The 26,613-nt window shown below is 39.2% G+C and overlaps 1 protein-coding gene across 1 annotated transcript in view; it reads left to right on the top strand.

Moving 5' to 3' along the window:
- LOC119051282 (phosphatase and actin regulator 1-like) overlaps positions 1-26,613 on the top strand; it is a 73,558-nt gene that overhangs the window by 35,281 nt on the left and 11,664 nt on the right. The window contains exon 2 of the mRNA XM_053668229.1: positions 818-964. Coding sequence (XP_053524204.1) covers positions 818-964 — 147 coding nt within the window. The remainder of the gene's footprint in view (positions 1-817; positions 965-26,613) is intronic.

Genomic DNA, 26,613 nt, shown 5'->3' on the forward strand with positions numbered 1-26,613 from the left:
TCTTTGTGAACATGTCTATTCTACATTCAAAACATCAACTCCAGGAACTTTACTGCCAAATTGCTCTTAAACCTTGTATACACTTTTCCTCTGCCTTCCATCTCTAGGGTTCAAGGGGGCGAGTAGGGAAATCTTCTGAGAAATCTGATCTGGCTCCATCTCTATTTGAGCTCTGGGTTGGGAAAGAGGGAGCAGAGGGGTATCCTGGGTGCAATGCTCTCCTCCATGGCCACCTGGGACTAGGCTCACACCCCAGGAGTAATAATTCCATGCAAGGAAAGCTGAGGCAGGTACATCTGGCTGGACTAGAGAATCCTGGGGTTAAGGAGACCCTAGTGTACACTTGAAGAGCAGAGTAAGTGCATTTGGCGGGAGAGGGCACAGTGCTGACTGAGCATCTTTGCTTTGGAGTCTTCCCTTTCGCAGTATCTTATCTGTGCCAAGAGCTGGAAACTGGGGCTGCAGGCAGGAGGCAGAGTGTTAGTCCCAGCACTGACCCTTTGCCCTGTGGCAGGGCGAGGACTTAGGGGGAGCCCTGAGAGCCAGCCAAGGACGGCCTGCCTGATCTCTGCTCCAGTCCACAAATCCTTAACGGATTTTCTTTCTCTCCCTTTATCCTTTTCTCTTCTTTGCTCTCTTTCTTTCTCTCTTCCTTTTTCTTCCTTTTCCCCCCTCTTTTTCCCCTCCGTCCCCATCCCCTTCCCTTCCTCTCCCCTCCCCCTCTCCCCTCCCCCTTTCCATGTGTGCGAGCCTCTTCCTTCCCCTCCTCCCCCTTTCCGCCTCTCTCCCTCTCTCTCCATCTCCTTCTCCCTCTCAGCTCGCCGGGCGACCCTGCTTCTGCCTCCCACATTAATGGCGGCATCTTCGGAGGATGATATAGACCGGCGGCCCATCAGAAGAGTCCGCTCCAAGAGCGACACGCCGTACCTCGCAGAGGCCAGGATTTCCTTTAACCTCGGAGCAGGTAAGGACGACCCTCGCTCCTCGCTCTCTCCCCACCACGCTTCCTTCTCTACCTTTCCTCCCGGTCGGCTGGCTCGGCCCCCTGCCCCTCCTTGGTCTCTCTCTCCTGGCGGTGCCCCCACTCCCGCCCTCTTTCTGCCCAGCCCAGCGCGGGCGCTCGCTCACTCGTTCTCTTTGTGTTGCTGGTGTGAAGAGGGTGTGTGTGCGTGCGTTTGTGTGTGTGCGCGCGCGCGTGTGCACACGCGCTGCGGAGGTGAGGGAAGGTAGTACCTGGAACCCTACATTCGCCCAAGAGTCACGTGCGGGCTTTCTCCTTCTTGAAGAGAAGAGAGTGTAGTCACTGATAACAATGACCGTAGGAATAACCAAGAGCTGGGTGCGCTGGCTGTGCGTTCCGCTGGTGAGACTTGCTAGCGAGGCTACTACGGGGTGGGTGGAACTTGTTGGTGACATTGAGACTCTGGTGATTTTGCCGGGTTGATACCACTGCTGTGGTGTTGGAGTGGGGAGAAGGGGGTGGGGTTGACAGCTGGGAACAGGACCTTTTTCTTTGACTAAGCAGTTAGCAAGCAACCATTGTGATCATACTAATAATAACATGGTGTATAGAATACATGTTAGGTGATTGGATGGGGAACTGGTGCTCAAAGTGACTAAGATGAAATTGAGTGAAAAGGGTAATTGAGGTAAAGGAGGGAAGGAGGGAGTGGGAGGGAAGAAGACCAGAGAAGGAAGGAGAGAAGGAAGGAAGTTGGAAGGAAGGAAGGAAGGAAGGAAGGAAGGAAGGAAGGAAGGAAGGAAGGAAGGAAGGAAGGAAGGAAGGAAGGAAGGACAAAGGGACTCAGAGAGTCAAAGTGCTTCAGCTGAGACCTCTCAGGGTTACCTGAGAAGCAAGCACCCACTGTCAGCTGTCCCCACTGCTGCTACTGCTCCAGATTCACAGGCAGGCCACACCCCCAATAACTAGTAGATGGTCACTATCACTGGGAAGAAGTTGTTCACCACTAGCTTCAGAGTGCTGCCTTTTCTGAATGACTCCTAAGCCTCCACCCTAGCTTGCATCTCTTGCTGTTTAGGGTCCCTTGGTGTTCTAGTTACTCCAGTGCAAAAAGAGTGAGGGCATTTCCCTGAAGACCATATTTCAAAGTTAAGTTTTAAAAGCAGGTAGTACATTTTATTCTCTAGGAAACTAAACCCTTGAAAATGAACTAACTCAAAGTGTGTGTGTGTGTGTGTGTGTGTGTGTGTGTGTGTGTTTGCACACACTGCAGCAAAAAGAACCTTCAAATTATGAGCACTTTAAACACTATCAAGAAATTTAGAGCAGGAAAAAAACCCTCTGCATATCATAGAGAAACAAGATGTGCTTGCTAAGTAACCATATCTTTATGACTGGAAGGATGGCAACTGGATGTGCCAAAGTTTCTTAAAGTGTAATTTTTCGTCTTGTGATTTTGGTTTTCTAATCGTATGCTTCCTTGTCACTCCTGAAATGTTGGTCTCTGGATTTGGGGCTGGGGAGAAGAGGACTTCATTGGGGGGGAAGCTTTGGCACTTTCTGTGGTGTGCTGTAATAGCCTACGGTCTCACTTTGGAACTGTTAATCCTCTATGTGTATGCTCCAGATTCAGAGTAATGTTGTGAGGGGTCTTGAAAAGGTCTGAGAGGAGTATTTTCAAGGCTTAAGATTGTGTGTGCAGCCAATGAGATTGGGACTTACTCTGTTGACCCCTTTGCTATCAAACTCTTACTCACTTCCGCTAGCACAGGGGTAAAGGGGCTGAAGTAGCAGTTAGTAAAGGCTGTTTACCCCCCTACTTGTACTTTCACAACAAAAAATAAAGCACTAAAAAAGAGTTTCAAGTTTCAGCTACTACTGACTTACATTGAAACATCTTGTCACCAGATTAAACCCAGTGACTTGCACTCTTTTATTCTGGTTAAATTGCTCTGGAGGCCAGTTAAAAGAACAGACTTTTCTGAAAGAATGTGTCTTCCTTACATCTGGGGAAAAAAGCCAAACAAGCTCCAAGTCCCCTCCATCTGTCCCTAAGAATACTGCTAAAATCAGTGTCCAGGAAGACACCGGTGAAAAGAGAAATGTCGTGGGGAGGATGGTAGTGTATTAAAGGAGGCAGGGCAGTGCCTACTGGAGCTGTCCTTCGTTTAGGGGAGCTGTCCTTCCTTGGTGGTGCTGAACAGGACTTTGTGAAGAGATGTGACTCTAAGCTTGACGGTGGAGGTGGAGGGAGGGATGCTCTGTCTCCCTGATGGAATTCCCCGGGAACCGCGGAAGATCTGGCCACCGAAAACTTTTCTATCCCTGCCCACTTAATGTTTGTCGCCTGTTTACTACGACTCACGCCTACTGCTCCACTGCTCAAATCAGGCGGTTTTGCTCTAATTTTGCGCCGGCTGCTCACTCCCGGAGCTTTATTTTCCAGCTGGTTTCTGGTTGCTTTCCTGACATAGTAAGATCTACTTACAGATGTTCCTGTCCCTGGCGTCTAAAAGTAATTGTAACCCCCAGTTTAAAAAGCAAACAGCCTTGTTTATCTCCTTGAGCAGCAAGTTGTAATTAAACTATTAGTGTCCTTATCACTGTTGCTCAACAGAGGAGCCTGCACACTCTGGTTAAACTACATAATTTGGGCATAGAGAGAATTTTGTCTCCGAACAGCAATTTAAAATCAATTAAGCAAAGAAGCTTTCATCTGCCCTTTCTTCCCACTCCTCTCCTACCCCCGTCACTTATTGTTTAGTCTTTCCAGAAATTTTTTTATTGGTTTAAACTATTTACATTTGGTCTTTGCTTTCTCACATCCACTCATTATATACAAGGCCATGTTGGATGTTTTATAGGTTTAATAATGCTTCAAGGAAATAAATATACATACACTCATTTTACTTGCATATCATGAAATCCTTTGGGATACCAACACCCTTAAGCTAATTTTTACAGTTGTCAAGTAAAGTGAGCCAGGCATTTTAAATACTGATTAATACTTAAGGATTTCTTAACTTTACCCTGTCCCTGATGATACTTGGGAATGTCATATTAGAAATAACTCCATACCTTGAGTGAAGGATACAGTCATTCACCTACAGTCCCAAGTCAGTCAAAGAATAGTATGAAAATGTGGGTCTTTCATAAATTTATGATGTTAATTTTAAGGTTAAGCCTAAATTGAGACAGAGAAAAGCACTTTTTTGAATCATAACTTATTTTTCTGAAAGAGCCCCATTTTTAGGTTTTTAACTTCTACTTGGCATTTAGTATATTATGCAGATATTGATAGATACTTGTTTGCTGAAGATAGTATACCAGTATATGCTACAGAAAATCAGTCCAACGTATTTGCTGAGAGTTATTTAGACACATCAGAATCCATTTAAAATATTGGAAGAGTTTTGAGAATTCCAAATGTTTAAAAGGACATTGTGTGAGAGAAGAGGATGGTCACACTATTAGTAGCAAGTGTTTCTAACTGTGTTCTCACTTAGTAATGAACATCACTGACATTTTGTTTCTATGGGAAACATAAAGCTTCCTCTGCTTTATGAGGTCATTCTTTTACTACATTAAGGGAATGCAATGAAGACTTGCAGCTCAACTGGCAGATATTTTTCTATGGGCCAATATATCCTATTTTTCATTGGATTGATAATACATAGAGCAGTATTCAATACACAGAATGTGCTGAAACTGAAAAGTTCTCTGAAATTACACACTAAAATGGATGAAAGGTTATAGTAAACTGAGGATTTAAGTACATCTAAAATTTCTTAAAGGGATTTCCAAAGAAGGAATACTAATCATCCTGATCATTTAGGATTATTTAAAACACAAACAATACTGGCTATGTTTGAGAAGAATAAGTACTCTTCTGAACATCAGTAAGCTTAACCTTTATTGACACTTCAGAATTGCTTTTTATGCTCAACCTTGGCATACTTATCTTCCTTGGAAGGCTGGAATTTGTTTTAGTTTCTAATGTCACCCAAGTATAGCTGTTTCTTCCATTGGTCTATTCCACTCTTTTAGGCCCACAGAATAATGGCAGTGAAAATTGGTTTGCTCTGGCTACCTTTAAGAATGGATGGGTCAGCCAGATTAAGTTTTAAATTGAATCTCAGGAGATCTCTTTCTTACCTTTCTTGAGGAGAAAGACCTTAATTCCTTAGCTAAATTATGAAGGCCCATGATATTGAGAAGTGATAACCCATAATGTGCTATCATTATTTAGCAATGAGAACAGTTCCTGGGAAAAATTGTGAATGTTGTCATGATGAACTAAGATTGTTTCACCAGCCCTGAATGGTGTAGGTCAGTGGATTGAGCGTGGGCCTGTGAACCAAAGGATTGTGGTTCGAGTCCCAGTCAGGGCACATACCTGAGTTGCAGGCCAGTTCCCAGCAGGTGATGCACGAGAGGCAACCATACATTAATATTTCTCTCCCTCTCTCCTTCCCTTCTCCTCTAAAGATAAATAAATAAAATCTTTAAAAAAGATTGTTTCACCAGCCTAACGGTCTTGGTAAGTCTTCCCCTTTATTTTTTTACTGAAAAATGCCAATGTATCCTTCACAATATTTGTTGTTGGTACTGTTTTCAAATTGAAAGTGAATTACATGGGTCTGGCTTTTATTTCATGGGTCCAAAGTCTTCTTTTAAGTATTGCTCTTACATTAGGTAGCCGTAATATTCAAGGGGCTGACCATGGAGATGACCAGGAGTTCCTACTATGGGGCTTTCTGAGGGTCTGCTCTCCATTTGTACCATTGTTAAAGCTAGCTAACCTGATAATCTCAGTTTGTCATGCATTCAAGTGGTACCCGTGAATACTTCTCCAGATAACATAAATAATATAAACAAACCAGAAGGACATAAGTAATTAACTCTGTGAGGAAATGGGAAGCCCTTTGCTACAAATATATAATCATAAATGTATAACATGTAAACCATGTCATTTTTTCAACAACAGTTTATACATTTACAAGACAAACACAAATTCTGTATTGAGTGGTTAAATTTACTTAGGATATTTTGCCTGGTAATTATTAATTTCTTAGCATCTAAGTACTGTACTTACTATTGTGTTAAGATTAAAGGATAAATTACTTGTTTGTTATGTCTGTATGTGGCCATATTAATTTTTTTAAAATATATTTTATTGATTATGCCATTATAGTTGTCTCATTTTCCCCCCTTCATTCCCCTCCACCCTGCACACCTCCTCCCTCACTATTCCCCCCTTTAGTTTATGTCCATGTGTCACAAGTTCTTTAGCTTCTACATTTCCCATACTGTTCTTGCCCTCCCCCCTGTTTATTTTCTACTTACCATCTATGTTACTTATTCTCTGTACCTTCTCCCCACTTCTCCTCCTCCTACTCCCCTGTTGCTAACCCTCCATGTAATCTCCATTTCTGTGGTTCTTCTCCTAATCTAGCTGTCCTCTTAGTTTGCTTTTGTTTTAGGTGTGGTTGTTAGTAACTGTGAGTTTGCTGTCCTTTCACTATTCATATTTTTATCTTCTTTTTCTTAGATAAGCCCCTTTAACGTTTCCTATAATAAGGGCTTGGTGATGATGAACTCCTTGAATTTGATCTTATCTGAGAAGCACTTTATCTGCCCTTTTATTGTTAATGAAAGCTTTGCTGGATAGAGCAATCTTGGACTTAGATCTTTGGATTTCATGACTTGGAATACTTCTTTCCAGCCCCTTTCTGCATGTAAGGTCTCTTTTGAGAATCAGCTAACAGTCTGATGGGAACTCCTTTGTAGGTGACTGTTCCCTTATCTCTTGCCGCTTCTAGGATTCTCTCCTTCATTTTAATTTTGGCTAATGTAATTATAATGGGCCTTGGTGTGTTCCTTCTTGGGTCCAACTTCTTTGGGACTCTCTGAGCTTCCTGGATTTCCTGCAAGTCTATTACCTTTGCCAGACTGGGAAAGTTCTTTATTATTTGTTCAAATAAGTTTTTCACTTGTTGGTTCTCCTCTTCTCCTTCTGGTACCCCTATAATTCAGATGTTGGAACATTTAAAGATGTCCTGGAGGTTCCTAAGACTCTCCTCATTTTTTTTTAATTCTTGTTTCTTCATTCTTTTTTTTTTGGTCACTTTTTTCTTTCTTCTGGTCCACTCCTTTGATTTTAGTGCAGTTTTCTTCCCATCATTATTGGTTCCCTGTGCATTTTCCTTCATTTCCCTTAATTTAGCCTTCATTTGTTCATCTAATTTGTGACTAAAATCAACCATTTCTGTGAGCATCCTGATCACTACTGTTTTGAACTGTGCATCTGATAGGCTGGCTCTCTCTTGGGTGCTTAGAAGTATTAGCTCTGGGGCTTTGATCTGTTCTTCTTGAGCCATAATGTTTTGGTCTGTTTGCTCCTATTAAGTATGAGGGGTGGAGCCCTAGGTGTTCACCAGGGTAGGGCAACCCAGGTCGCTGGGTTGTGACACTCTATGTGGGGGCAGTCAAAGAGGGACAATGGCATTTGCTCTGCTCTCTTTGGGACTTCAGTATCCTTTGTTGCTTCCCACAAGCAAATTGGGCACTTCTGGTGCTGGTTCACAGATGTGTGGGCTTGTGCACCCTCCAGGACCCTGTGGGTCTCTCCAATGAACTCTCTGTGAGCCTGGGAGCCTCTCCCGGCACCTTGACCCCTAAAAGTTTTTTCAGTTGGTGCTTTTAGGCTTTAATTCCCTTCACTGGGGCCCTGGTTTGCACTGTCTATCTCACTGCTTGCTCCTTTGCCTGGTTTATCTGAGCGTGAATGTGTGACTGTGGTCAGCCAGCCACCTTGCGCCTCACTAGGTCTGCCCCTTGCCACCCCATGCCTGGGATCTGCTAACCTCCACCTGCATGCCTGGGTCAGTGAAGCCACATTTTCCTGCAAGACCCCTCTCCACCAGCCACTGACTCCACCCCTCTTACAAGTCTGGCTGAATGGTTTGTTGTTGTCAGATTTTTGTACAGTTCAATTTTCTGTCTGTTTTGGTTGCGTTTTTGATACTAAATCTTTGTTGTCTTTAAACTTGGTGTGCGAGGAGGCACAGTGTTTCCACCTATGCTTCCATATTCCATATTATTTAATTTCATGAAAAACCACAGTGGTGTTTTTTAGATAGGGAATGTGAGGCAAGAATCAGAACTTTGTTTTAATGCATCCTTTCCACTAAGACAGTGGACAAGTCATTTAACCTTTGGGATTTGATTTTCTCAGCTTTAAGAAGGATTTGGAATTTAAAATCTCTCTCTCTCTTTGTTAAGTTTATTTTTATTGTTGACACTATTATTGATGTCCCCATTTTCTTCCCCTTTGTCCACCTCTATTCAGCCCAGCACTTCCTCCTCTCCGGCCATCACCACACTGTTTTCTGTGTCTATGGGTTATGCATATATGTTCTTTGACTTAATAAGGTAAACAGGGGAACATACATTGTAACCAGCATGTTATGTTATGCAAACAAAAAAGGCTTGAAAGAACTATTAACAGATATAATATTTTTCTCACTGTATGATATAACAAGAACTCTAGAAGTTTTATATTTTGTTTAATCACTTTACCCCACCCACTTTGGTAGGTGATAAAATGAATATGATTTTAGAGGGGGAAGGGGTGCCATGTCAATATTTTAATTGCTTTAATTTACATCTTTTTTTATATAATGAAGGATACTTAAATGAAAGACAAAATCAACTTTATGGCCTTATTCAATGATGGTGGATTCACATGATTTTGAAGGACAATAGTAATCATCTCTTTTGCAAGTGGTTAATCAACATTTATGAAGGCAAATGTTATGTAAATGCCTGTAGGTTTTCTATTCATCTCCCACATATGTATACTCTAAACTAACAATTTAGCAGCAGAATCTTTGAACAGTAGATATTTGGGCTGTAATGGTAGACATGAAGATTTAATACATAATTTGGTTTGAAACTACACTGAAATTTATCAATGTGGTAATGTGCCATTTTTAGACATGGAAAACCCATTATTTCTGGATCTCTACTAATCTAACAACAAAGTTGGTTTAATATCCAATCATGGCTTAATCAAAAGTATAAGAAGAGCTTTGTTATATTTGAATTTATACCTTATTCCATCTGGGGCCTATTTTAGGGGTTTGGGGGGAGAAAGGTGAGAAGAAATAATATAATAATGTAAATTCACTCAACAAATAAGAAAAGTTTAAATGTATATTTAGACACTTAGGATACATTAATGGTCAAAGCAACTTCTTACCCTCATACATTTTACCTTCTATGAGTAGGTTATAGGCAATAAAATAATATAATATTTAAGTACATTGTATAGTATTTTAAGTATTAAAGCAAAAATAAAGAAAGCAAGCTAAGGGTATAAGGCATATGGAAGCAAAGAAAGGAGTGGATTTCAGAATAGGCAACATTGAGAAGAGAGAATTTGAGCAAAGTTCTCCAGAGTAGGTGAGGGAGTAAGCAATGCCAATATGGATGCAAGACAGAGTGGGAGAGAGCTGAGGGCAAACAAGTATAAAGGCCCTAAATCAGGACTGTTCCAGGTATGTTCAAGACTTGTCAAAGAGCCCAATGCGGCTAGAGAGGAGTAAGCAGAGGAGGAAATTCATGAGCGAATGGGGACCAGATCATAGACAGAGTGTGGAACAATGCAGAGACTTTAGCATGATAGTAATGCAATCTGAAAGAGATTTTAAAAGGATTACTGGGGCTGCTGTGTTAAGAATAGACTATAATGGGGCAATGAGGAAGTAGATAAACTGACTGCAAAGATATTACAGCAACCCAGAGAACTGGTGGTGACTAGGCAGCATTCTATCACAGAAGCAGTGGGAAGTGAACAGATTATTGTGTGAATAAGCTTTCATGATGGATTGAAGTAGGGTTGTAAGAGAAGAGGAGCAGGGAGTAAGTACCTTAAAGGTTTGGCCAGAGCAACCAGAAGTACAGAAAGGCTCTTTTGGGGCATGCATAGGGGGATGGTCAGAAGTTCAAATATGGACATGTCAAGTGTGAGATGTCTATTAGACATCCAATTGGAGGTACCAAATAAGCAGTTATACAAGTCTAAGGTTAAAAATGAGGTCTTGTCCAGAAATAAATGGTTGAGTTGTCAACAGATAAACAGATACAGAGCATTTATTAACATCTACTGTGCCAAGGGTTTTAGAAGAATTTGCTCATTATTTTTTCATAATAACCCTATGAGATTGACACTATTATTACTATCTTTATTTTATCCATATAGAAACTAAATCACAAAGAGATTAAATAACTTAGCAGAGGTAATATAGCTAAGAGGAATAAGAAGAAATTTTATAAAATCTATATTTTTAATGTACATTTTTAAAGATTTTATTTATTTATCTTTAGAGGGGAAGGGAAGGAGAGAGGGAGAGAAATATCAATGTATTTCTTTTGTGCATCCTCTGCTTGGAACTGGCCTGCAACCCAGGCATGTGCCCCGACTGGGAATCAAACCACAATCCTTTGGTTCGCAGGCCCACACTCAATCCACTGAGCTACACCAGCCAGGGCTAATGTACATTATTTATTACAATAAAGCAAGCTTATAGTATCAGCTTTGTTATGAGATCAGATTTTCAGCTGCATATGGCTTAGGGAAAAAAAAGAGATGGAACTAGGAATGCATTCTAGCTCAGTATTTTAAAGAAAGTATTTGGTTAGGATTCATAGTATGTGAGAAGTGCACTTTGTATCCCCTGACATAACACACATACATATTTATAATTGGAATAAAATACAGTTGACCACTAAACAACATGGGATTATGGGTGCCTACCCCCTGTGTAGTCAAAAATCTGTGTTTTATCTTTGACCCCCCAAAACTTAACTACTAATATAGTCTTACAGATAACAGAAACAGTTGATTAACACATTCTCTGTGTTATATGTATTACATAATGTATTTCCACAATAAAGTAAGCTAGAGAGAAATTAAAGAAGCAAAAGATGAAAGAAAATTATAAGAAATAGAAAGTACATTTAGAGTACTGTACATGTTTATTTTTAAAAATCTGCCTGTAAGTGGCCATGTACAGTTCAAACCTGTGTTGTTCAAGGGCCAACTGTATTTCTCAAAATATCTTTATAAGGTGCAAAGTTACTCTGATGCTTTCTATGATATCCTGCCTCATCCCTTTCCACTCCATTCTATTCTAACATATTTTAGTCATAAAATGCTAATTATGATCCATCTAAATGATTTTATAATCCATATATTTTTTTACAACCTATAATTTAAAAAACACTACCTAATTGGTAGTTTCTAAGGGCTAATTTTGAATTCAGAAAAGGTATTTACAAGGGAACCCCACTTTAGCACTTCTACTATTCCCCTAAGAGAAATTCATTCTCTTATGTGGGCATGACTCAAGGTCAAAGAGAAAAATCCCAGAGTCAGGGCCAGATTAGCTTTTGGGTACAGTAGGCACAGAGCCCAGGTGCACAATACATATAGATGCCCATGAAATCTTATAATTTCTTTAAAGTCAGATAAATAAATAATTATAATTCAGCCTGGTGTGTATTTGGTTTTATACCAATACAGTTATAAAATATAGCTTTTAATAACTTTTTGTGGTAAAAGTAGCCTACAAAAGAAAAAGTGCCTAGAACCCACACAAGTTATATAGTGCAGCCCAATAAAGGGTAGGAAGAGGAGCAGTGAGAAAGAATTCTCTTTTTTGGAGTAGTGTAATAACTATGAGGATATACTCTTGAACCAGGTGAAATGGGTTTGAATCCCTACTTTTTTTCCCCTGCATCTTATCTCTGTGACCTTGGGCAAGTCATTAAATCTCTCCCTGCCTCAGTTTTCTCACCTATAAAATGGCCCTTGTAATGGTGAAAGCATCTGGAGGTTTCTTTTGAAGAAGTAATTTATTAAACACAAAAGAACTTAGAATAATGCTGGGGACAGAATGAATATTCATTATACAGAATGGAGAATGAACTCCATTGTGCTTCTATGTTCTATCTTCCAAAATACAACCAAAAATGCCGTTCTAGTCATCACATCTTAGAAGACCAAGGGAGCTACAAATTCAGAAACTATTACATAAGAAATGTATTTTCTTAGTTAAATTTCACCCCATTCAATCTTTCTTGCATATGCTACAGAGTAAGTATGACCAGCCCAAAATGAGAAAGGAAGTTACCCTCAGACTCTGAGAAAGAAGCTAAGAAAATGGACATTAAGAATAGTTTATCCTCTGCCTCAACTTGAAAGGATCAACCTTGAAATATCTTGTGCAAATGGCCACATAAAGAATAACCTATTGGACTTTCCAATGATTGTCTGAACTTGGAGGAGGTGTTGTGAACAGAGGGAATAAAAAGAAGAATAAAAAAAGATATAGGGAGAAACAGAGAGAGACTAAGAGGGAAGGGGGAAGAGAGAAATCACAACTTTTTAGTTTGAGAAGCCATCTGTATAAGTCAGGAAAGTACATAAAGTCTAAGTCTGCTACTTATGAGCTGAATCATCTCTCTGACTCTTAGAAACCTGTAGCATGCCAATAGCACTGCATAATTTTCAAAGTTACTTTGAGGACCAAATGTGAAAATGCTTTGCCAACAGCCAAGAAACAGATGTGATTTGGGTGAATGGGGCAGCTTTATATGTCTAGCTCTGTCACAAATAAGGTACAAAGAAGGAAAATGTGAAAGATACACTAATTTTACCTAAAATGATGCCTTTCTCATGACCAAACATTTAACACAGGCTATTAGTTCAGAAAAACTTAATACAGCATATACCAATTTATAAATTTAGGCTATGTTGATGCTTCCACTATCAACTCTCATCATCATATGAAATGTGCTCATCTTAGGGTGTTATTATCCATCCAAAAGGGACAAAGGGCTTGAGTTTTTATGAGCATTTGAGAATTGCAGAAACATTTAACTTCTTAGTGCAGTCCCAGCCTCACCTCACCTCAACTTTTCACTTGATAACAGTCTTCAAGAAGGTAATGGTACTGCAACCTAGAATTGCTGGTCAACACCTTGTGGGGCATCCATCCAACTTGTCCTGAGACAGACACTCAGCCAATTAACCAGATGCACCTTTCTTTTTTGACAATGCCTTCCCTTTTCTTTACTGTCCCCCTCTTTCCCCAACTGAATGCTGTACTTATTCGTTTTGACTTTAAGAAAACACAACCAGAAATTTCAGGCAACACCTTCATTTCTGAGAGAAAAAGTGGCTTGGATGTCCCTTGTGCATGTGCAGAAGTCTAGGGCTGTTTATTACCTACCATTAAAACCATAGAATTACACAGTTTGCACAGCTGTGGAGCCAGCTGCCCTGCATTCACTCCAGACCTCACACCATGCTGCCTTCCAGCAACATCCTGGCTATAGCTGCTCATGACTCTGGCTGGTATAAGCTAAGAAGCAACTATTTCAATGGGAAAGGTGCCTTCTGTCAGCAGTTGCAGCATAGTACTCAGAGATGCCTTATGTGCAAAAAATCTAGAAACACTTTTTTCACATTCAGTTTGTTCAACTAAGAGAACAGGCAGAAACAAAATTATTAGTGATTAGCTTTTTTTGTCATCAACTTTTACAGTTTGGAGGCTCTTGAGCTATGGATTTTATTCACATAAATCCAAATATTTTCAATCAATAGCTGGGTCTGGAGCTGTGATGAGTAATGCAGACAACACCAAATTTGGGTTAATCACAGATTCCTCATTATACACAATTTTTGATACCACAATATTCATGAGCGCATTTTACTGCATTTTGACATAAAATATTTGGTTAGCAGACCTGAAGCAAATTAAATGTTTGATACCATGTTACAATTTTACAGAATTTCACAATGACTAAATCTTTTTTCCTGTTTTAAAATGCCTGAGGTAGTTTTTCTTTACCTTCTCGTGTAAGAAGTTCACGTTATATATTCAGAAATAAATCATTAGTGTGGTTCTGACATTTTACCCAAAGGTGACACCTATACTTCACATACCACTCAATTCTCACCACAAAGATCCTCCCTGTTTTATGAAGCAACTGGACAGCATGGTCACTGTTCACGATGCTCTAAATGGTGCTAGCTTGGTTTGTTGTTCAGTTGACTTGAAAATTCTTTGTTTCTCTAAGTTTATTCATATCTTTGCATGTATTGTTCAGGTCATATACTTTCAAGTATCTTAAGAATATTCATATTTCTGGAGATAGGAATCCAGAGATTTGGAGATTTGAATCCAGAGATTCAAATATCTGAAGATATTTCTGGTTTGTTGTTATTTTTATTGTCCACCAAAATCTGAGTCAAATTATGTCACCATTTGTCTCATAGAATGGCTACCACAAAACCAGAAGTGTGTGTTGAGCCCGAGACAACTAGAACCATCTATAAAAATTATACTAGCTCAACCCAAAGTAAGCTCAACTCAGCCTTAAACTCACTTCATTGGCCTCTTGGTTACAGCTCATATAATATGATACATATGAACAATTTCTGCTCTAAAGTTACCTCATAAGGAAATATATCACCTACAGCATCCTTTCATAAACCCAATTGTAGGAGCAATTCAGCAGAGTTATAGCTACTGAGATCTGTGTTCTATCTCCTCCTTTGTTCAACTTATTAAGAACACTGAAGTAGAGATATTGAAGTGGAAAGGAAACAATGACTAAATCTAGCCAACACAGAAAGGCTGGTACAATTACTCAGACATAATGCTAGTTCTCTTTTATTGGTCTGTTTCTGTTTTCATTTATTATAGGTGATTTGTCCTAAGAGAAACTATAAACAGGATACAAATATATTTTCAATATCGTACTAACATATTTGCACAAAATTGTACACAATTCATTTAAAAGTATTAGTTGGCTATTTAATTTAAGTTCAATCATCATACTGCTTTGATAAGTAAGATCTTTGGTGGCAAGTGTCAGAGAGGAAAATAGGAATTACAATTAATAAAATACATTGTTAATTAATAGTTAATAAAAATATATTGATGGGGAAAAATAATCCAATTGTAAAAGATATAATTTCTTTTAACCTTATACCAAGACTAGATGATGTTGATATTAAATTTGTTATCCCACACACTGTTGGAAAGAAACCACGTATGTTACAATAAAAAGGCCTAGAAAAGGACAAAGCAGATCAGTAGATGTTAAGGTTCAAATAAAGTCTTTTTTTCAGCCAAGACTTATAACAAACATTCATCAAAGCCCTCCTGCTGATGTGCTCAACATGTATACAACAATGAATTAAGAACCCCTTTTCCCTACAACCTCTCCAACATTTGTTGTTTGTTGCTTTGTTTAGGATAGCCATCCTGACTGGTGTAAAGTGGTAACTCATTGTGGTTTTAACTTCCCCCCCCCCCCCCCCCCCCCCGTGCTCCCCACCTCTCTCCCATTTCCACCCCCCTTAGTTCTCGTCCCTGTGTCCTTCCTATTTGTTCCTCCCAATCCCTCCTCCTTTTTCCCCTTAAATTCCCTTCCCTCTCCTCTCTGGTCACTGTCCCCTTGTTCTCTATTTCAGTGTCTTTGTTTTTTTTCTGCTTGCTTGTTTGTTTTGTTGTTTAGCTTCCTGTTAAAGGTGAGATCATATGGTATTTGTCTTTCAACACCTGGCCTTTTCACTCAGCATAATGCTTTCCAGTTCCATCCATGTTGTTGCAAAGGGCAGGAGCTCCTTCTTTCTCTCTGCTGCATAGAATTCCATTGTGTATATGTACCACAATTTTTTGATCCATTCATTTACTGATAGGCATCAAATAAAAAAAACATGTATATAACAATTTCAACAATAACTAAATCTATCAGCTGGAACATCAACATCTACTGGACACCAAAATTTCTAGGGGAAGAGATCATGTTGGCCTTATTCATACCTGATTCCTCAGTGCCTAGCATAGGGCATGGTCCATAAGAAGTACTCAAAAAGTATTTGTCAGGGGAAGAAATGTTATCAGTCAGGGCTGTGGCCCTTTGCTATTAGTCCATATTTGTACAAAACTTGTTATATTTCTTTTTCATATTTTTAAAAGAACTTTAATTTTTCATTTTTTAATTTTTTATTGAGATATTAACATAAATTGTATAAGTTCAAAGCATCCAACATGTTGATAAAAGGACCTTATTTTTTAAGATCAGTTTTAGGTTAACAACAGAATTGAAAGGAAGGCACAGAGATTTTCCATAAGTCTTCTTCCCCCTCACATACATAGCCTCACCCAACATCAACACCCACCACCTGATTGGTGCACTTATTATAGGTGATGAACCTATACTGACATATTATTATCCCCAAATTCCATATGTGACCTTGGGATTCACTCTCAGTGTTGTACTTTCTATGGATTTGGTCAAATGTATGACATGTATCCATCACCATAGTATCATACAGTGTATTTTCACTGTCTTAAAAATCCTTTGAGATCTGCTTATTCATCTGCCCCTCCCTCCAAGCCCCAACAGCCACTGATCCTTATAGTTTTTACTGTCCTTATAGTTTTACCTTTCCCAGAATGTCATATAATTGGAATCATACAGTATGTAGCCTGTATGTAGTGAAAAAAGATTGGCTTCTTTCACTTATGCAACTTCAAGTTTCATTTTTGTCTTCTCTTGGCTTGACAGCCCATTTCTTTTAGGTGCTAAGTAGCATTGCATTGTTTCTATATATCACAGTTTATCGATTAACCTAATGAAGGGCATCTTGGTTATTTCCAAGTTTTGGCAATTATGAATAAAGTGGATATATACATCTCTGTATATGTTTTTGTGGAGACATAGACTTTCTTTTTATCTTTGTTGTATTTTTTCCATTACCATTTAATCCTCTTGTGTCCCCTCTCTTGTCCATGTCATGAGACCTTCTTCTTTTTTGCTCAGTCCCTCACTCTCCACCCCCAACCTCCACTAGCTGTTATCCTGCTCTTCATCTATGAATCTGTTCCATTTTATTTGTTAGTTTATTTTTCATTTCTTTTGAGTATATGCAAAGGAGTATAATTGCTGGATCATATGGTAGGAATATGTTTAGTTTTGTAAGAAAACACCAAACTGTCAAGAGAGTGGATATACTATTTTTCATTTCTACCAGCAATAAATGAGAGTTCTTCCTCTTCATTTTTTAGTAAAAAATGTCTATAAACATTTTCCACATACCTGGTTCTTACTTTTTTCTAACAATTTCTGTAGGCAGAAGCTTTAGAGCAAGTGACAAACTGATCCCCTTCAAGCTGTCTTTTCTTTTTGAGCTGAACTATTGGAACTGACATCATTGTGACAAGATCATAGGAGCCTCCCATTTTATATATTTCTGAAAATAACACCTAAATTTTATAAAAATAAATCTTACTGAAATAGAAATAATATGCCCCATGTTGGAGGCCATCTTTTATCTCCAAGCTCTTAAGGCGTGACCTTGGACTCAATGGAATTTTTTCTTAAATTCTGGAGTCATAGTCAGGCTGCCTTAAAATTTAGTGACTTCAGTGATTCTCAAGAAATGAAAAAAGAAGTGAGAGAGAAATTCCCCGGAATCTAGACATTTAGAAGTAGCTTAGTTCCCAAAGTGTGCTACAGTCAGCAGTTCATATAGGTTTGTGAGAGCTGACTGGGCACACCTCTTCCCAATTCCATATTCCGGTCATCACTTAAAATTGGCCATGAATGGAGTATTAACACTGTGGAAATCAGCAATCACTACTACAAATTAGGAGTTTTTTGAGAAAGCTGGTTTCACAGAGTTGAGGCATACATGTTTTACTAGATGTTAAAAATATTAAAAAGAAGGTATCAACCAATTTAATTTGACAACTTAACATTCGGATGTTATCTACTGTAAAGGATCTAGGAATATGCTTATAGGTAAAATTATTATTGCTTTATTGTTATTTTAATATGGAAAAATCAATATAGCTAACAAAGAATATGAGCATGTCTATTGAAAATATGCTGGCATCTTTAGAATAGATATAAGTATGTATGATACTATTTAATACTTTATCATAGAAAACATTTTATCACTTTATATTGTATTTTGGATACTCATGAAGGTGAAAGTGGATTTGTTTTTGCAGCTCGCTCAGTACTAAGATTAAGCTAGTCAGCATTCCAACATGCTATGCAGCATTTCCACCTTTCTCATCTAATGCTACTGTAATATATTAACTTTGGGATATAGTTTCAATCAAATAAATAGTGAATCAATTGTAATTGATTCACCCCATACCACTCTTGCCAACTGCAAAAGTACATTAAAAACTTTTTTCTTTTATTAATTCTAGAGAGAGGTGAAGGGAGGGAGAATGAAAGGTAGAGAAACATCAGTTGATTCCCTGGGCCCAGATTGGGGGACTGAACCTGCAACCCAGGCATGTGCTCCAACTGGGAATTGAACCAATGATCCTTATAGGATGATGCCCAACCAACTGAGCCACACCAGAAAGAGCTGTAAAGATGCATCTTAAAGCAAGAAAATAACAGCTATTTAGGATTCTCCCAGCTTATCTGTCCTTAGCAGAATTGCTTAACAACATAAAAATTAATTTTTTTAAATTTAATCACGTGTATGCCTTCCAAAGAGAGATTTGTAAAATTATATTTCAATATCTGTAGGTCACACATATTTTACAAATAGTGGAGAAAAGATTTTTTGTTGTTATTGTTGTCTGAATAGTTTTTTAACTTAAAATAAATGAAGCTGTAGATAAAATGAGCTTCCTAGAGGAGCACCTGACTTGCTACAGGGAGTCTGAACTACCTCCTTTACACTCTTTTCGATTTCTTTTTAAAATGCGATTCAACTAACAATCATAAAGGAGTACACGTGTATACACTATGAAACCAAGTTAGGATTTTGCATTTATTCATAAGGGTGGTATAAAGTGATAAATGAAAATATTTGCTCTCTTGGTATGTTTTAAAACTCTAGTTCAATTCCAGGCATTCTGACATAGACAAGAAAATGTATAAAGGGATTCAGAATGAGAGGTCATTAATTAAGAAAACGGCCTAAAGATGAAAATTCTAAAAAACTTCAAGACAAACTTAAAAGGCATTAATATATCATATTTGAATTGCTTTAACATATCCTAGCTGAATACATGAATAGCAGAAAGTGTCAATGTGAGTAGCCTATATATTATTGCATAATGGGCTTGACATTTTCTTTAATGTAGAAAAAGGAGACTTGGTGCATTGGGACAAGAGTTTTATCAGCTGAGAACTGGAATTTCCTAATTTTGACAACTTTGATAGGATTGAGTACAACATCATCTCTTTCTATAGGGACAATTATTTAGAATGCTTTCAAACCCTTTTCATAGAACACATCCTGGGAAGAACAATCACCGCCATCAAACCCCTGTTGGACAAAATTTCTGCAGAAAAGATTGGGTTTTTACCTCTTTATGGTCTTGGTAGGGTGAACTAGTGTGGAGGGCCAGAAAAAATTTTTTCACCTTCATTCCCTTTTTGATAAAGGGCCAAGTTCCGTTCTTGGCTTGGGTTGGGGTCTGCGGGTTAGACCATGGACTGTGGTGTCCAGACCCTGGGTTTGCCTCCAACCTCTAGCCTTTCCTAAATATAGGAACGTGAATTAGTTGCCGAGCTGTGCCTTTCTTCCTTTTCAATAAATCAGAGATAATAACATCATTTCTTGTATAGTTGTGAGGATTAGATAAGGCAATTTTCATATGTGTGAAGTTATTAAAGAGTTTCTGATACACAAGCACTCAGCAAATGTTCACTGATATTATTAGTAGGAACTGCTGGCCCATTCAGCCCAGGACGCTAATAAGCTTTAGAGACTCAGCACCTGCTGGGAGAAGAGCAGCAGACAGACTCCAAGAGCAAAGCCAGCTGGCTCAGCAGTGAGATCCCTCTGAATTGATGCTTTCGCTTTGCTCCTTCTTCTGCACAAAATCTGCTTAGAGGCTCAGAAGAAAACCTCTTAACCCCCTAGAACGAGTCTCGGTTGAAGTGGCCTGCCCCAAGCCATTAGTCAGGCTGTAACTAAGCAGATTCGAGATTCAAAGCACTTTTAGGTAACAGAATTTCTAGGGTTAAGTGTATAACTCAGTAGACAGGTAAAAGATGTGACATACTAATGTTGAGTCATTTATAATTGTAACTGCTTGAGATGATTATGCAATTGGAAATGTCACAGGACATGGGAAGCATGGTGTGAATGAGTGAACATTCTGGTCCTCTTGTCCTTTCATTTGCAAAGCCCCCAGGTGTGTCCTCCCACTGTGGGTCCTCTTAAACCTGGTTTCTCAATGATCCCATAAGGATGAGAGTGGAACCAGAGTTCTAGGTATTAATAGAGATAGTTCACCTCATGCTGCTGTTCAGCATCCCTTACACCCAGGGGTGAGAGTGAATCAGAGTTCTAGGTATTAATAGAGCTAGTTCAACTCGTGCCTCTGTTCAGCATCCCTTACCCTCAGACCTTGTGCTAGGCACTAGCAACACAAAGGTATGTGAGCCTAGTTCTCAGGAGCCTGAGTCTGCTTGGGTGGAAGGATAGTAAATAGATGGCTCCAATTCAAAGTGGCAGTACTTATAATCAAGGCACAGACAATGAAAGGACCACTGGGTACAATGAAGAGACCAGCCCTGCCTGGGAGAGGTGGGAAATCTGGACTGAGGAGGATACTTGAGCTGGTCCTCTGAGGGTTAGAAGGATTTTTCCCACAGACAAAGAAATCATGAGTTTTGGGTAGTACGGACATTTTGATGATGGAACTGGAAAGCATTATGCTGAGTGAAATAGCCAGGCGGTGAAAGACAAATATCATATGATCTCACCTTTAACAGGAAGCTAAACAATAAAACAAACAAGCTAGCAAAATAAAAACAATGACACTGAAATAGAGAACAGGGGGACAGCAACCAGAGGGGGTAGGGGAGGGAATTTCAGGGGGAAAAGGGGAAGGATTTACAGGAACTAGTATAAAGGACACATGGACAATAACTAGGGCAGTGGAAATGGGAGGGAGGTGGGGGCATGGGGGGTGGGCTGGGATGGGAGTAAAAGACAGAATACTGTAGTTGAAAAATAATTAAATAAAAAATATAAATAAAACATTATTACATAACAAAAAGAAAGAAATTATGAGTTGAGGCACATAAGGGAAGGGTTTCAGAGACTGATGGGCATTCCAACCAGAGGAAACACTGCTAAAAATGCATTTAGGGGAGAGGGGAGGGAATTTCAGGGGAAAAGGGAAAGGGTTTACAGGAACAAGTATAAAGGACACATGGACAAAAGCTGGGGTAGAAATGGGAGGGAGGTGGGGAGGGCTGAGGGGTAGGCTGAGAAGGGGTAAAAGATAGAAAACTGTACTTGAACAACAACTAAAATAAAATCATTTAAAAAATGCATTTAGCATTTGCATTACTCTGGTTTACCGAGATTTTATACATGCGATTGTATATTATCTGCAATCAGTGGACTTGCCATGGACATGGGTGCCATGAAGGTGTTCTGACCAGAGAGAAGATAGCTATGAAAGGTGACTGACTGTGAGGACAGACACCAATGCTCTAACAGCCAACAGAAAGTAGAACCCCACCCAGTAGCACCCCAGGATCCAGTTGGGGCTCATGGTGAAGGTTGTGCTCAAGTCAGTCAGGCTTAGACAGTGAGTGGTATACCCCAGGAAGACAGGAAGGAGTGTGTGTGAAGGCATGAAGGCACATCGAATGGACACACCACAAAGAGCAGGAACAGTGGTGGGACTGGAGCACACAGTGTGAGCAGAGAAATGCAGAGAGGAGGTTGCATAGAAAATAGGTTATACAGAGCCTCATTTGATATGCAGCAACAGTGAGGAAGATGGATTAGAGAAGGCCAATACTGGAGGCAATGAGGGATGCACTTTACTTTATCTTAAGCATTAGGAGAGACATGACAGAGGTCTGAGCTGGGGGAGTAATAACAGTAATAAAAAATGACTTAGCATCAAGGTATTTTAAAAGATGGACTAGCCAGAACCTAGCAACCAATTCACTATGACAGGTAAGAAGAGAGATGGAGGACCTCTGTATTTCTTCCTTGGCTAACTAAGTTTTATTTACCAATTCTGGGAACAGAGAATGGGGGAAATACTTATGGGACAAGTTAATGAGTTTATAAGTCAGTTGGGGGTACCTGAGAGACATCCTAGGGGAAGATCCATAAAGAAGTGAATTCATGGGCCAGGAACTAGGGAGACATGTAAGATCTAGATCAAACATTCTTGTTCAGTGTATCATCAGTGATTGCATGTGCCAAAGTATAGCTATCCTCAACATTGTGTTAGTTTTAGGTGTACGATATGATGATTTGATACATGTATATGCAAAATGATTACCACAATAAAGTTAGTGAACCTTCTTCAGCATCTCCTTCATACCTTGAGTGAATGTTAAAAAGCCCTATACTGGGGAAACCATGGCCAGAGACAGAAGAGAATTGGGAAGGAACCCCTAGGAGCATCCATTTTAGAGGAGTGCAGAGAGCTGGCACTAGCTGCTGAAGAACAGGACAGAGGAGAAACAAGAGCAGGGTAGGGGAGGAGGGATTTTCTAGGGAAATAAAATGGCCAGGAGGTTCCCATGCAGTGGAGAGACCCAAGGAGAATATAACTATGGTCCTCGTTTTTAGTGCTTTTGCCAAAGCTCAGTGACAGTGAGTAGAAGGGTGAATAAAGGTGAGAAAATGGGGACATGAAGTATTGATTCCTCAGTCAAGGGTACTCACTGGCTAAGAAAGAAAGGTGAGAACAAGTACCCTAGCTAGCCAGAGTGGGGAAAGCATCAAAAGAGATTTTGTTTTGTTTTGTTTTGTTTTGTTTTGTTTTTCAGTTACGCACACAGGTCTGTCTAATCTGATATCCCTGGTTAAGTTTAAAACTCCCCAAATAAGTGATCATATTCCCTATAGCACTGGGCACAGTCCAGATGCTAATTCAGGACATCAACACCCACATAGGGAATTTTGTCACAGAATTATTCAAATGTTAATTTATATGTGCACCAATTTAAAATATCATTGCTTAACAAATTTGCAAATATGCATATATACTTGTTTCATAAACAGAGGTAGTAGATTTTGTGAAGTCAACGAACAATGACAAATCTATGGAAGATATTGATTCAATCGACAATTATCCTCTTCCTCTGGAGGTTTTCTTTTATCTAGACTTATTTTTTGAAGTAGAAAGATTTTTCTATGGTTTTTAAAATACATTTATTTATTTATTTATTTTTAGACAGAGGGGAGGGGAGGGAGAAAGGGAAGCACCAATGAATGGTTGCCTCTCGAGCACCCCCTACTGGGGACCTCGCCCAAACCCAGGCATGTGCCTTGACTGGGAATCGAACCAGTGACACTTTGGTTCGACGGCTGGCACTCAGTCCACTGAGCCACACCAGCCAGGGCATATCTAGACTTATTTTAAAGTGTGACAAGATATTTTGTGCCCACTTTTCTCAGCTCAGTGGCCTTTCTCCTACATTTATCTGTTAAATAACATTTTCTACATCATAGTGCTTGGCTTATATGTTTCCTGTAGTATGTTTGACTTTTTGGGGGGGCAAGCGTAAGTGGTACTTGGGGATGGATCTCATTGTTCTCGAATGTCAGGCAAACATATTTGCTAATTAAGCTAAAACTTTAAATCAACTTTTTCAGGGTAACAACTTGTCAATCAAAGATACCATTGTACCATGGCTCTTACATTGAAAGGTGTATGTTGGTGTATACTGGGTGAAGTTTGCCATCCAGAACGCAATAGTCCACACTTAGTTTTTGTTTGCACTAGAATGGGTTGCTTAAGGCCAAAAAAGTATCAGAACTGATTACAGATCATAGCAAATGGACTCTATCTTCAATTCCCATTTTTAACTTGAACTTATACCAAATCTGGTAGGACTTCCAGACACTTATATAAAGTTACCATATGGACATGATAAGAAAGAGACCTTTAAATAAGAAAAATATGTCCTTCAAAATAATGAAAAGAGTACAGCAATCTGGTGAACTGATTGAAGACAGAATGAACAAGGCTCTCTTTAGTATAAGTTTGAAAGTGGTCAATAGTGTGCAGTGGTATCTCTAAAGTTAAATAGAAACTAAAAGATGTTTAGACATCCAAATAAAAAGACTGTTTATCTCAGCAGCTAAATTCTGTTTCATGCCAAGTCTTCTCAAGGGTGTGCAACGACTGAAGTTTCATACCCGGGAGTTGGGCTTTGTGCGTGCATGGGGAAGGAGTGCCCTGCAGCAGCTCGGTAGTTGAAGAGGTGCTGTATCAAATGGTTCTGTTGTTCCCCCTTAACTTCCAGCGACGATAACTTGTACCATGCAGCCTCACACAACTCACTAGTGTATTTTTCAGACTTACACAATTTCTCACTTTCCTAGAGGGACAGGAAATATTACTATTTTTATGACCTTGTTTTAAATCAAATATTTCAAAAACACATATCTCAAACTAGCCCCAAAACCATGTGCAATAAAACCAGAATGCTGTTAATGTCATGTCTGAATTTTAATATAAAACTTCAAATTTCACAAATCTTATAATATCTGAGCTCTGAATATTTCCTTCAGGCTTCCACTTGGCATTTAAAAAAAACCCTTTAAAACCACATGGACATTTCACTTTGCCAGAATATCTACTTCTCATATAATGCTTTAAAATATTAAACTTTAAAACATCCAATTTTGTCACATTCCAAGAGTCAGAAATCTGTTTTTGTTCTGTGAGTTCATTTTTCCTTCTTTCCACTTCTAGGCTAGAAGTCACTTGTGTTGATTAGCCATTTTGTGTTGATTAGTTCATTGATTACATAGTCAAATTTACTGCCCCCCCCAAATGCATTCTAAATAGCAAAACCATTTTTCTCTTAGAAATTTTGCTTAATACTTTTACTCTGGAAAATTAAAGAGTATGGACAGAAGCAAAGGACCACAGAAAGCAGTGGTGGGTGAAAAGAGAGGTGCTCAACTGTAAGGTGAGAGCTAATAAAATTTGAAGTACGTGGCAATGCTGTTTCTTCCACATCAGACAGGTCCATATTTATTACTGGAAATACTCTGTATTTTATACTTACATATATTTTTGGCATTATTAGCTATCTTTGTGCATATTATTCATGATTAATGTTTGCATAATCCCTTACATTTCACAAAGTGCTCTCAGTTCTTTCAATTGCAAGGTAAGCTCCCTAGGACCCAGAAGCATGTCTGTATCTCCCTGACACTTCACAGAGATTTGAATTTGTTCAAATCAACGACTTCTTCCAGCCTTTAGGTATCTGGGACCTTAAATGCAACATCATACCCATAGATACAGACCTATTACACCTGATACATTTCCGTAGAGGCTGTTAGGTTGGAGTCGCTCAAGAAACAGGACAGATGCAGCCAGCTAAGGAAAACAAGGTTTATTAGTGGGGAAGAAGAGGGAAAGTGGGACAAACAAACAAGCAAAATACAACCAAAGACAATGAAGTAGAGAACAGGCTGATGGTGACCAGAGGAGAGAAGGGAGGAAATTTCAGGGGAAAAGCAAAAGGGTTTGCAGGAACCTGTATAAAGGACACATGGACAAAACCAAGCGGGGTCGGGGGGTGTGGAAATAGAAAAGAGGAGGGGAGGGCTGGGGAGGTGGACTGGGATGAGAGTAAAGAACAGAAAACTGTACTTGGACAATGATTAAAATAAAATAAATTTCTTTAAAAAAGAGGGAAAGTGGAGCCAACCAAGGTAGGTTGGAACTCATTTAGTCATTCCTAGGTCAGGGTTTTTAAGCAAAGGGTATCAGAGTTTAATTGGCTAGAGCTGGTTGCTGGGTGCAGGCTCAAATGAAAGTTGCATCCTGTTATGCTGGATAGGCTGACCCCAGACCCTAATCTTCATCTGTTTTTCCTGGGTAGAAAAGCTGCAGGCAGCTTCCCACGGTGTGATTATCTAGCCTGGTGGTTTTCCATTCCTCCTAGCCCTGCCTAGGTCCGTCAGAGGCTTTTAGAAAGAGGTACTGCCTTTAACATCAAACCTAGTTTAGTTCCCCCAAATGGTAAGCCATTTCCAAATAAAGTAAGGGAAGATATTCTTAAGAACTTCCTGAGTCACTTTTAGAATGTGCCTACAGCTGAAGGACCCATGACTTTATTTTTTTCAAGGACACTTCACAGTTAAGAAGTGCTGAAGAGATGAGGGTACCAGCAAAAGCCTCTGGGCCTCATGAGCCAGCCCATTAAATGGATGAGCAAAGGAAATTTCCAGGGACCTCACTGTTTTCTCTCTCTATGACCGACCTTGTATCTCTTAATCTTTCCTACACATTAATCACCTAGGGACTTGCATGCTATATCACATCTTATCCAATTACCAAAATAATAAGATTTCTAATATTTGTAACCTTATAATAAATCGGTGTTCTGCTCCTGAAAAAAGCACCCAAGGAAATGACATCTTATCTTTTTTAAAAGTTAAAATAAGTATCTTAATTTTAAGAAAATTAGAGGAAGTTGGATCTGGCCATCTGCACCAACATAGTTAGCCAGTAATATTGTGACTACAGTATGCAGATGTAAATCTACTTGCATTCATTCAACTTATTAATCATGTAATGTAA

The sequence above is a fragment of the Artibeus jamaicensis genome, unplaced genomic scaffold (assembly GCF_021234435.1).
Source record: "Artibeus jamaicensis isolate MK-2021 breed Jamaican fruit bat unplaced genomic scaffold, CSHL_Jam_final contig_482, whole genome shotgun sequence".
Taxonomy (NCBI): Eukaryota; Metazoa; Chordata; class Mammalia; order Chiroptera; family Phyllostomidae; genus Artibeus; species Artibeus jamaicensis.